Source organism: Protopterus annectens, chromosome 2.part0 (genome assembly GCF_019279795.1).
Source record: "Protopterus annectens isolate FY-2018-M chromosome 2.part0, PAN1.0, whole genome shotgun sequence".
NCBI classification, from domain to species: Eukaryota; Metazoa; Chordata; order Ceratodontiformes; family Protopteridae; genus Protopterus; species Protopterus annectens.
Genome location: NC_056728.1, coordinates 1,594,461,746 through 1,594,475,532, shown reverse-complemented (window position 1 = coordinate 1,594,475,532; position 13,787 = coordinate 1,594,461,746). Strand labels below are relative to the sequence as shown.

Below are 13,787 nucleotides of genomic sequence, written 5' to 3'. Positions count from 1 at the left end.
AAGGAAACAGGAAGCAAGGTCATCACACATCCATTCGTTCATATGTCTCTGCACTACAGATCACACACAGTCAGAGAACAGCTGTATACATGTGATGGCGTACCAGTTTAACTGCAATCTGAACGGTTGAGCTGCCTCTATTTGTAACTGCTTCATGTTACTCCTTCACAATGAAGAACTTGCACTAAACCTCTGCAGTATTTTACAAACTTTCATGGTGAAGGGCTTCTTGCTTCATTCAAAACCTTGACTATAATGGGGCATTGATTATTGGCACACATATGTGACCTAGAAAATATTACCAGCTAAGGCAAGTGGATGTCAAAAGAAGAGGGTTGCTCTGCAGAGGACAACAGATGGCAGTAGAGTCAAACTGAATATCATTTTATTATGTGAGACTGATAACTTATTTGTGTAAAGCTAAGAGCACAAAATGCTTCACCAAAGCACCCACCATCTTTTGATTACAATTTTGTTATACTAGCACAGCAAGAATATTGTTTGTAGCCTCTGTAAAGTAGGCATAGGCAGCATAGTGGTGCAAGGGGTAGCACCGCAGCTTCACAACAACAAGTTCTCCGATTCAGTTGGGATACCTTCTGTGTGGAGTCTGCATGTACTTCCTGTGCTTGAATGAATTTTTCTGGGTGCTCCAGTTTCTTCCCACATTCCAGACATTAAGTAAGGTAGATTACTGCCTCTAACCCGTCTGTAGGTATGAGTGTGGTTTTATATGTGATAAGAAAGACCTGGCAATCTACTTCTCTTTTCCCTGTTTGCCCTGTAAACTCAGCCGGTAGCAGTGGCTGTCTGTGGGGTCACTCTAGGAGTCAGAACAAGCACAGGTATTCAGCTCAGCCTACAGGTAAGACTAATGAGCTGTGAACAGGCCAAGATCTCTTTGCACACATACATGAATTTCTATATTTACTCAGAAAGTTAATTAAGTTTCCACATAAACACTAGATATGAAGTGCTACATGCAGACAAGGATCAGATAAAATACTTCATAAATCCAAAATGCAAATTAATGACTGCATGCACACATTTCTAAGGAACCTGAAATTGCTAATGCTCCACTTCAGGTAATAGGGATATGAAAAACAAACCAGAGCACAGAGAACATTTTTGGCAGGATTCTTACCATCTGAGGGATGCCAAAACAAGCATTAACCATTAGGCTTATTTTAAATATGTTGCTTTTGAACCAATAACCAAGCTATTAGTGATTACTGTTAATAACCAACATGATGCCAGACTGTGTAACTATTCTACTTATTAGTAGTATAATTTTTTGAAGAAAATCTTTGCAAACAAAAGCATGACATTTGCATGTGGATAATTTATTGTCAACAAACTGCACTTGGGGAGGTTCACTGGCAGAGCTTTTAGCATTGCTACCTCACACCACTTGGCTGTGCAGTTCTTAGTTGGTGTGTCTTCCATTTGACATCTACACATATCTCTGTGTGTATGGTGGAGGTTCTCACAAGATAGCCCCATCTCCGCCCCATTGCCAAAGGAATTACACAGGTGAATTGGCAGTTATCCAATATGTAGTGGATAAGAATGCTAAGTGTACATATGAATCACAGGGGGTTGGCTCATTTTTAGGAGTAGTTTCACTGGATTGTACCCACTACATGCTATGATAGACTCCAGCTCTCTCCTGTGACCTTGAAATGGATTAAGCAGATTATTAAACAATTAAATTAATGAATGTTTATCTGCACTGAGCAGTTACATTAGTTTTTTTCCAGTTGGTTTGGTTTGGTTACAGGTATTATTTAGTGACAGCTGTGTTTCTATATTAAGATGCAAGAGATATAGTAAAATAGCATGATTTTGAACCTATAGTAAAACTATATATGTCATAAACAAAACAGGTATCTGGAAAAAAAATGACAATATAAATGTGTACTAATGTTAAAAATCAATAAAGAATGTAGTGGTAATACAGAGCAGATATGTGACTTAGAGGAGAAATTATGGTCAGTGACTAATAACATACAAATATGCCAGTAAGCACAAGAAAACATACATGAAGATGTCTTTCAGACTGCCAGCATTTCATGCACACAGTGGGATAAGGAAGTGCTTGCTTGTGTTGGTTGCAGTGAATGGTACAGATTTTTCACTAAAAAAAGATCCAACAAAAGTCTTTGTGTTTAACTTCCTGTTGCATTGGTTCCCATGATATACGGAAAATGTCTACAGAGTGAGGTTAAGAAAGAGTTTTGGATTATCAAGATTGCATGGCATGGTATAGTCTAACTGTTGAATAGCAGCAAAGATTTTTTATTTCGACCTTTGTTTTCAGACACAGTTTTTCATACAAGATTGTTATATTCTGTGTTATGTAGCTATAATTTAACAACTACTTTTAACTAAGATCTTGTGCGAATAATAAAAGAACACACTCGAACAGGAAGGAAGTGAAATAAATAAAGTCTTCCTGGAAATGGTGCCACCACCTTTAATGTGAGTGTGTGTTAGTGTGTGTGCGTGTGTGTGTGTGCGTGTGTGTGTGTGTGTGTGTGTGTGTGTGTGTGTGTGTGTGTGTGTGTGTGTGTGTGTGTGTGTGTGTGTGTGTGTGTGTGTGTGTGTGTGTGTGCTTCTAGTATAAATCCATACAAAATGGCAAGAAAAAATATATACATGGCACATGTTACCTGACACAAACGGAAACATGAATTTCTAAATAGAGGCAGACATGGTTAGGCTACAAGCAGAATGAAGCAAATTAATGATGCATTTTATGTCTGAACAATGAAATGAACTGCACCAGCATGAAAAGCAGAAGTTAGGGTCATCACCTACCAAGTGCCATAGGGATATGAGATTCATATTTTTGGCATAAATGACCTGGTGTTTCATGAACACAAGGGTCTCTGACAATAGAACAGCCAACAGGCTAAATAACATAAGACTGTCCTTCCCTACATTGTGCATGTGATGCAGCATTCGCTGTGCAGGATGCTACTAGTAATGCATGAAACATATTTACCAAGTGTTGTGACTTTACTCTGTCATGCAAATAGTTCTGCTCATTCTGAAAATGCTTAACACATCAGAGTCTCGCACCTGTCCAGAATGTGTTCAGATGAGAATGCCTGACTAGGTTCTAGAGGGCGTCCATTAACTGCAAATTCCATTATGCATCCAACAAAATCGTGGCTCTCTACTTGTCCTCGTCGTTGAAGGATTGGATTTATAGATCGGATTCCTCCCACCGTTACTCTGTTTGGCTGCACATCAAGTGTCCTGAAAGAAATGCAAATGACAAAATAAAATTGCACATGCTAAACTGAGCTGCATTCATCTGCTTTGCTGTTATCTCTTATGATGCAAATCATAAAACTGTATTTTAAAATTAAGCAGAGAACATATTTAATTAATTTTAAAGTACAAAGCAGAACTATGCAGAGAGCTGGTCTTGGACATACTAAATCTAGTTCCTTAAATTGATTATTTTCATGCAGTAAACAGATTTCAAACTTCTTAAACTTCAGGTTTGTTGATGACAATTTCCTACACATAATTTATACAATCAATACTTACCAGTCTGTGGAGACAGCAACATTACTGACAGTACAATAACCCGGCTCTTCATCCTCAGAACAGGAGTCTACCGTTAGAGATGTTGCCTGTAAACACAGAAAGTATTCAGATAATAAGGTTACAGCTAGCAGTCTGGCCATTTCTATTTAAGTAATCCACTGACTCTAATATAAACAGCTTAAACTGTAACAGCTCTTGAACCATATTCATAAGGATGGCATACACAAAAGCTCATCCTTTTACACAAATAAATTAAAGGATTTACCCTGTCATTGATTCATAGTTGGACATTCTGAAAAATATCCCACTAATGAATGAATATTTGTTGATTAAGCATGGAAAGAAAAAATTCAAGTCAATGACAAAGATATTAATATCATACCTGCTTTATATTTTAAGCCTGCACAAATTGTGTGAACTACTCACTGTGATTTATGGTCTGCGCTTAAAAATATGTTCACTGACCCTGACAACGATGACTTGCAAACTAGTCAACAATCATTGCCCTTGAAACTGTGATAGATATTTTTGTGAATCCATATCTCATCCAGGATTGTCAACAAATGGGTTTGTTAAAGTGATAGCATCATTTTTGAAACCAGTTGGAGGATTCTCTGTTCCAGTTTAGAACATATAAAGGGCTATGATCACATTTCTGATCATGGCCAGCGTACTTATTATGTGTTTGAGAAATGGATGCCAAGAAATTCACGTGGTGAGCGAAGCAGGGGTTCTTAACAATCGTTAAGACGGGTTGAGCACTATAGAAGCACTTAAATGGTCTGTCTTTTTTGTGATATCAGAGCATAATCATCACACTCCATACACTATAATTCAGTTATGCACTGTAAAATTATTTGCCAAAGATTCTGAAGACTGACACCACATTGCCCGCTACCAGATATAAAGAGATTGATATGAAGGTCTCTCTGTGGAACACAAAGACATTTCTGTTTCTGTGTGTGGCCAGAGTGTCATAACAATTACAGTAATGCTCAGTATTCACTATACAACATATTCTGTGAACACAGTATTACCATTTCTTAACCAGTTTATCAGCTGAGTAACGTTAACGTTCAGTGGAATGTGTGAGATGTCCCAAAAGGTCCACTTGTATGTAAGAACTGTAAAGTGCCTCTAGTCTCTTCTGTTTCAGCACAGTAACTCTCTCTGTTGTCTCTCTCTCCTTCTTTGTCAGTTATCACCAATGTAAATAACTTCCTAAGACCTACTCTGAAGCAGGTCATATGCCAGTGTCTAGCAACAGAAACAAATCATCTATTCCCACTCATTACAGTAATAAGTCCAGCTTAACTTTGCATATGTACTTTTAAGTAACATTCTGCATTTTTGTCATTGTTGCAACTGGTTCCCTATTCAAACCCATATGTATGTTAACAATGGGGAGACAAATCCCCAAGTGTTACTTTGTCAGTTTCGAACATGATACCTGGTCTGTTAGGGTTTAATACATTTAGGAAAAAAAGCAGAATTAAAAAAAAACATGCTTTTCCACTCTTTTGCTCTGTTCTCCATTTGTCTACTAGAAAAAAATATAAATCTATTCTGTGGCATATTCCATGCCCTAACAAACTACACTAGATGGTACTCGGTCCTATGGTACTTTTACCACTGCTGGACAGTGATTGGTGACTAATCTTGGCATGAAGACAACTGCCCCACTGGTTCATTTGCATTTTATATAACTTTCCTCTAAAGCATGTAAACTTCTTCTTTGTCACTACTTCTTTCCATTGTAGTTATTAAATCATTATCCTTCTAACAATGAAAATGGGTGCGTGTCAGTTCTGACTCCTAAAATAAACAAAATATAATAAATAGGTTCTTTTATTTGTTTATTTCCTTATTGTAACTATTTTCTCTTAAAAAGGGGAAAAAGTAGTCCACTATCATGTTCATGACTACCAACTAATAATTACTTTCCAAGCTCATCACCCAGCACTTCAGCACTTGCTAACACAGCAAACAATTAAGCTCCTGAAACTGGGGCTGAGGGTCAGTATAATTTGAGGGCATTTTAACAAATGGCTGTTACTTTGCCCTTCTTCAGTTTTTTCACACAAGTTTTAGACACACACACACACACACACACACACACACACACACACACACACACACACACACAAATACACAAATACTCACAAACACACAAGTGCTTATGCACAGCAACTAATATCTTTGGTGATGAACTGCATAATGGCTGTACCAGATTCATGAGGCAGAAGCCTCTGAAGATAATGCAGAAAGTGTGAAGCATAATGTGCCAGCTGCAAGAATTATGAGCCTAAGTTTAATGCACCAAGTGCACTATTGTAAGTATAATCGTTTTCCAAATGGCTACCCCATATGCTACAAAAATGTACAAGCTGTCATTTTTCATTTATCTATTTTTATTGCTTGTTTTTCACTTTAGCCATTGCTTTTATTAAGAAAAGACTTATGTTCTGATTGCAGGACACCCACTTATGCCAAATGTGAGCACTTTAACAGCGATAGTGTTATCATGACAGCATCAGTACTACATGGATAACTAGGGACAGCAATATAGAAAATCCCTGATAATGAGACACCACATCATTTGCCAGGATCAGTGATAATTATGTTAATTTTCATAATTTTGACCTTAAACATGACACATCCGTGTCTTCACTCTACTTCATCAGTGGAATGTTTATTATTTTTCCAGTTTGGACAAAATGATTCATTTCCACCTGAAAAGGATATTTCACCTATACCTTCTGAAATCCCTATCTGTACTAAACTTAGAGAATTTTGACTGTGTCTATAGTTATAACCGGGATATTATGTGTTTGAGCCCAGGATGTCAAGAAACTCATCTAGAGAGCGAAGCTTAAGAAGTCTGCCTTTTCATTGATTTTGGAGAGTAATCCTATAATTCTATGCACTACTTAAATATTCCTAGTTATTTATTTATTTATGACATTTGTTTACCGGGAAGGTCCACCGGGCTGACAAAAGCCCATTTTCAGTGGAGGCCCAGGGAGAAAAGCTCCAATAGATTAATACAATAAGGAAAACTGCATTACAATCCAGAGGTGACTCCCACAAGGTAGCTACAATACTTACAAGAGTTACTACAAAACGAATGAAGGCAGAGAAGTGGTACAACTTACATAAGGAAAACTGCATTACAGTACAAAGGTGGCTACCGCAAGGTAGTTACAATATTTACAACAGTTTCTACTATACAAACAATAGCAGTGAAGCGCTATAATTTACAGCTACAAAATGTAGTACTAGAATAAAGCAAAAGGGCAAAAAGGTGATTTTAGATGAAGCAAAAATCTTAAGTTTAATTAAGAAGAGATTAATACAAGGACTGATAATAAGGGAGAGAGGGTTAGGTAACAGCATTGGACAAGGTACAACAGTTGCAAATCCAGCTGGAAAGAAGATGATTTTGGAGGGCAGTTTTGAATTTGAATGGGTGTTGTTCAGAACGTACAGAGGAGGGGAGATCATTCCAGTGTCTGGCCATAGTCCAAGAGTAAAGAAGTTTACCATCTGGAAGGTTTAGTTTATGGACTTGTAGTAAGTTTTGATTTTCTGAGCGTAATGACCTAGTAGGGGAGTAAGGAGTAAATAAGGAGCTGAGTGCAGGGCAGTCTTGTGGTTTGTAAATTAGTCTATGAGAGGTAGTTAGTTGGAGGTATACCAACCAAGAAAAATAATGGACTTCATCAGATGAAGTCCATTTGGATAGTTGGAGGTATAGCAGGAAATGTGGGAACTCAAGCCAATGGAGATATCTTAAGGCTATACAGTGATGGCTAGAATAACGACAGTTAGAAACAAATTTGGCAATTTTGTTGTAACAGGATTGTAATTTCAGTTTTAGAGAGGACTGAAGGTTAGTTAGTAGAGGAGCACCATAGGTTAGAGAAGGAAACAGGTAAGAGAGGGCTAGGGCTTGTTTAGTTGTAGGGGAGATGAATGTATGGTGCCTGTAGAGGAGGTCAAGTTTTTTTGTGAGTTTTAGAAATGTTGGATTGGATATGTAGATCAAATTTTAGATTGTTGTCTATTATAACCCCCAAGAGTTTAGTATTAGCTACGAGTTCGATCTTTATGGAATTCAATGAGAGAATGTTAAATACTTGGAAACTGATAGAAGTATTCTTTTTAGGGGTGAACAACATAAGTTTTGGGGTTTTTTTGGCGTTTAAGGACAGGTGATTTTGGTGGAGCCAAGATTCAACAGTAGAGAAAGCTGTTTGGGTCATTTGTTGTAGGATGGTAGGGTTGGGTGCAGAACAGACTATGGTTGAGTCATTAGCATACTGGACTAGGGAGGAGTGAGGTAAAGCTTGGTGTAAATTAATGAAACTATAAATAGGAGGGGGCCAAGAACTGAGCCTTGAGGGACACCAGTAGGGTTATGGAGGCATGGAGAGATTGAGTCCTGCTATTTGACACCATGTTGTCTATTAGAGAGAGATAAATTTCAAACCAGGTATGGGATGGAGAAGACAGCCCAATGGAAGAGAGCTGAGAGAGAAGGATTGGATGGAATATGATATCAAAAGCCCTTGATAGATCTAGAAAAAGGGTAGATGCTATATGGCCAGAGTCACGAATTTTGTAAATGATATCTAAGAAGGATAAGAGAGCAGTAGAAGTACTGTGGCCAGGACGGAATTCATGTTGTGTTGGGGACAGGATGTTGTTGTTTAACAGGTAGTTAACTAGTTGTTTTTGTATACATTTTTTGAGAATTTTGGATATGGGTGAAAGAAGAGCGATGGGTTGGAAGTTAGAGATGTCATAGGAAGGGCCCCCTTTGTAGAGGGGTAGGATAATGGCTTTTTTCCATAAAGAACTTTTTCCCCCCTTCCTAGCAATCCTAACCTGTGAGGAAGGTGTGAGGAAGAGGGTGAGTTGTGGTTAGGATTGCTAGGAAGGGGGGAGGAAAAGGAAGCAGTGAGATTAGCTATTGTATCAATGACATATGAGTTGAATTTAAGAGGCAATAAGGTCAGGTAACATGTCAGGGAAGGGACAAGAGTTGGTTTTAGTGCCAGAGTTCAGAATATTATTGATAGAGGACCAGAAAAGTTTAGGGTTATTTTTCCTGTATGATTATAGGTTCATGAAATATTGTTGTTTGTCTTTTCGGATATATTTTTTGGATTGGTTGGGAAGTTGTTTATAATGGATGAGATTGGAGGGGTTATTAGAAGTAAGCCAGAGCTTCCAGGCTTTGTCCCTGTTTCACATGATTTCTTTTGTAGTTTTAGAAAGACAAGGGACGTGACTGGATTTGATTCTGAAGGCTCTAGGAGGTGCCAGGCTGTGGAGAATATTAAGAAAGAAATTGTTGAAATAAAGAAGGGCGTCATCTAGTGGCAAGGTTTTGAGACTGCTCCAGGTGTAACCTTTAAGGGTAGTATTAAATCTAAGGGGCAGAATCTGCTTAAGTTTTGTGTGACTTTAATATTTTGGGTTTTAGAGAGAGAGATGTGCTGTTACGAATAGTGTAGGTTGGGAGGTGGTTGCTAAAAGAATTTGGAAGGGTGCCAGCAACTTGATATTTAGAGGGGTCTGAGACTAACATCCAGTCTAGAATTGAGCCCTTATTATTTTTGAAGTTATATCTAGTAGTGGAAGTAATTAGTTGAGTAAAGTGGAATAGGTTAATACTATTGGGGGACTGGATAGTTGAAGTAGCTGCCCAGTCAATATTCATCTCACCTACTTTAATGGTTTAATTTTTTATTGCATGTGAAATCCAGGAAAGAATGTATTCTAGAACTGGGATGTTATTCCCAGGAGGAATATAAATGGCCATAATACAGAGTTTTTTGGAGTTGATGAGGTCAAGAAATGATATTCAGATTTTGGCGTTATGGAATTTAGAAATAGTAATGGGAAAGGAGGATATGTTAAGGGTGTTGGGGTAAATTAAGGATTTTGGTAAACCAGTAGCTTCATAATTTAGTTTGTTCTATAAATGTAACATCACCAGACACAAAGATGGATGTTGGGAATGTTATTGGTGAAGATTGCAGGGTGGTGCAGTACTCCAAACCGAACGAAAGAAATGCAGGTGGGCATTCCATCATTAAGAGACAGGTACTAAGAGAGTGATGGGCAAGGACTGTTATTTCTTGCCAGTGTCATAGCTGGACAGAACAAGGACAAATTACCCAGAGTCATGGGAATAGCTGTAAGAAGAAGGCCATAACCCATCGTCTAGGGATAAATGACACGAAAGGATTAAAGGTATAGCATATAAGGAATATGTAAAATGTAGGCGTGACTTAACAGATAGCTCCCATGGAAACTTTCTCCATAGTGTTACTGGGCCAAGGTGAAAGACAATTTAGCGCAGTATGCAATACATCACAGAACACACACTACAGGATTCCTGACTGGGGAAATCACATAAAACAGCTGAGAAGCAGTTCTTTGCTGATCAAGTTTATTGTATTCATAAAATTTAAACTACCCAAGAGGGGTTCAGAAAGTCAACAAGAACCATTATCCCCAAAATCAGATAATTTGCAAAGTAGAAGCAACAATAAAAAATGGTTTGACATTTTAAATCCAGTATCCCCCAAAACAACAGGGAAAGACAATGAACACAAATGGAAAGGCAGATAAAAAAATAGAGAGCATTGTGCCCTTTTCCTAAAAATAACCATCACATTGCTTCTGCTAAACAGTGTCCTTTACTGTTTATAGATTTGTACTTGATACTATTACTGGTAAGGTAGCAAGTTGAAAAAATATTAACTAAGTAAGTTTACTGTAATGTCACTTTTGAGTTGTTACCAGTTTCTTTATTATTAACTATAGACAGAAAAATACAAAAATATGTATAGTTTGCCAGGTGTATGAAAAATTATTTCACACAGCTGCAATAAGGAAGCCTACTATACAGTAATCTTATTCAAAACTGTGAGAAAATATTGTTAATAAACCACCGTATAATAATATAAACAAACTAATGGTGAAGCAAGACTTACACATTCATAATAAAATCTACTTGTTCACGTATGCTGGTCATAAATAAATCTGGCTTTACCACTCATGGAATGTTGAGTACTGTGGTAATAACTTCTTGTTTCAATAATTTGCATAAGAAGTTCCCCAAAATGATTCCCTGTATAAGACAGTGTTGCACATATGTTGGAGCAGTGACATGATCGTGTTATATAGAAAAAGATGTGAACATAGCAAAGGTCCTACTATATACAGTAGTAAATTATGAGGACTGACACTTGTCTATAAAGTGATCATAACTACCAATATCACAGGAAAAACAGCAATTCTACTATAATTTGCAAACTGGTTACTTACAGTCTTTATTATCATGGAGAGGACAGAGACAAGACAGTGAAAGAATGACAGAAAGCACACTAAAATGGCAAGAGACTATGGAATATTACTAGGTAGGTATTTTTTTCTGCTGTTCTTAGATACGGAGAAAATATTTGATATAAGAGCTGGAAGACATTAGGGACACATTTACATCTTAATGTGCCTTGCATATTCTTGCAAGAATTTTTCCTAAGATTCACTATATTTATTAAAGGGTTGTGAAGGCATATAAAGTCAGATAAACTCATTTTCACAACAAATAAGCACTGCACTCTGTACATGTGAGGAGCTGATCTTCAACACTCCCTGACAAATAATGTAATCAACTTCAAGGCCACCATTAGCAGAGAAAATGAAATCTGCTTTTATTTATAAAAATGAACAATTGATGTTCTGCATTTCCTGACTGCTCTAAAATGTAGAAAACTAACTTTTTTGGAAATAAGTACATAAATATGCCTAATCCTAGCACTACAAACACTACAAAAGACATGCTAGAAAAGATGAGGTATATAAGGAAAGCAAAGAATTTTCAAAGTTAGAACAATGGTTAAATATGCCTTATCATCACTATTACCTCTGTAATGCAATGCAAGCTATTGCAAATGAATAATAAAAGCTCAAGAAATGTTACCTAATTGGAGGCTAGAAGAACAGAAACATAAAGGGGACCTTGGTATCAATGCATCAAATGATCTAAAGTTGAGGAGTCAATGTGAAAAGGCAGTAACAAAAGGTGCACTACAGGTTGGGGGATGGCATAATGGTTAAGCTGTTTACCTTACAGATAAGAGGTATAGGGTTTAATTCTCACCAGAGGAAACTGGCTAGGCTTAAAATGGTCCACGACAACAATTTATTTATTTATGAATCTATGAAAAGCTGTGAGGATTCTGGAAGTCATAGGGTAAACATATCCCCATTAGAAAAGGTGGGGCATATACTCTTTGTTTGTATGGATAGCTGGTAATATCACATCTGGAGTACTTGAGACTCCAGCTTTGTAAGACACCAGAAAAATCATTGGATGTTTCACTTCACCTTTGCAAAAGCACTGATAGAATAGATATTGTGCAAAAACGACATCAAAAATGGTTTAGGATTTACTGCACGAGCTGTGTGATGTGAAATTAAAAACAGTAAGTGCACTCTCTTAAGAAGAAAGTTAAACACCTCAGGCAAATCAACAAATTCACAAGGGTAACACCTTTCAGGACAGGGCTATTGAAGAAGAAGAAGAAGAAGAAGAAAAGGCGGTACAGGTTAAACATAAAGTGAGGATAACTCAGTGATTAGTCTGAGGCAGTATGTCTACCCCTGCATGGTGTGTAGATAAAAACAGCAGCCTTCCTGATGATCCTATGGAATAAAAAACAATAGGAAATCTCAGGAAGGTATAGAAGAGATAATTCTAGCAATATATAGGGATGACATAGGGTATTATTTACTCAAGAACTTTACATATTCATTAACTCATTCACACCAATGGAGCTCAGGAAGTTTGCACTGTAACTTCCAATGGGCGGTGTCTAAAAGCCTTTGGCGCAAATCAAATATATGTCCACATTTCAAACAAATGTTCATATCTCTGGAACCATAGAAGCTTTTTATAGTGGTAGTATTCTTTAGGTTCTAGGTTGTAAACAGAATTTTATAAATCACAGTAAACACAGTGACAATTACATTTGTAATATTTTGTAAACAACTTATAATATCTTATATCTATATAAATTAATATCAGTTAATATCTGTTTACCTTAAGCACAAAAATGGCAATGTATGTGGACAGGAGGAACTTAACTGTGAGTTCTTTTTATTGTTATTTACTTATTTATTTATTTATTTATTTATTTATTTTAAGTCTCCTTAATTTATTAAGGCAAACATATTACAAGTCATCAAAGTTGTAAGCAGGCTTCAATCTGGTAAAAATGGCAATATAAATGGCACTTTTTTCAATATATTTTTCATACCATACAAAATATACATTACCTCAATGCACCTTCACTGTGGTAATGATATTTTTTTCACAATTACAACAAAACACATTTCCCATCCTGACAGGGCATGTCTACTACAGTAATCCCTTATTAAATTAATGTTCTAACTCTAAAAAACTCTGATCTTCTTTTAATAATATACTTAATCCTGGAACAACTCACCACTTGTAATCTTGTCCCAAATAATACTCCCTCTGTATCAGTTGCTCAGTCTAACACACATTTTATAAAAAGAGTTAGTCGTTACAAAATATTTTCTACCTAACAATTCTGATGTACCCTCTCCTCAAACAGCAAACACCTCCTGTTTCACTCTAAAACCTATCCAGACTTCCTACTTCAGATTGCTACTCCTTAAACTGAAACCCCATTCTCCACCAGCAGATAATCTTCTAGCATAATATCTCAAGATGAGCTACCAGTTCCATAACATATCCTGTGCCTGTCATAATCAATAGATCTATCAAGGAATTAAATGTTTCTTCTCTATGAAAGAAGTTCTTCTGCATCCCCTTCAAAAAGGAGGAACCTCATCTTATATTACCAATTTCAGCCCTATTGCCCTATTGCCATATTGTCCCCCTTGTTTAAACTTCTGGAGAAGCACATTCTCAAACAGCTACTTGAACACACCCTTCAGGAAAAGCTTCTGAGCCCCATAAAGCATGGTTTTAGACCTGCCCATAGAACTACCACAGTGTTATTAACCTTCACAGATCCTGTTAATAAAGCAAGAGACAAAAGCAAACTTATTTCCTCTGTATTCCTTGACCTCTCTAAACTTTTCATCTAGCCTCTCGTCAAATACTCTTCTTTCAACTGTTTTCCTAGGGCTATCACAATTCACACAACTATTATATA

At 36.9% G+C, this 13,787-nt stretch overlaps 1 protein-coding gene across 1 annotated transcript in view; it reads right to left on the bottom strand.

Moving 5' to 3' along the window:
* The window catches only part of FAT4 (FAT atypical cadherin 4), an 893,394-nt gene that overhangs the window by 36,880 nt on the left and 842,727 nt on the right, over positions 1-13,787 (bottom strand). The window contains exons 12-13 of the mRNA XM_044061699.1: positions 3,562-3,647; positions 3,085-3,264 (exon numbers count right to left, since the gene is read on the bottom strand). Of these exons, the coding sequence (XP_043917634.1) occupies positions 3,085-3,264; positions 3,562-3,647 (266 nt within the window). The remainder of the gene's footprint in view (positions 1-3,084; positions 3,265-3,561; positions 3,648-13,787) is intronic.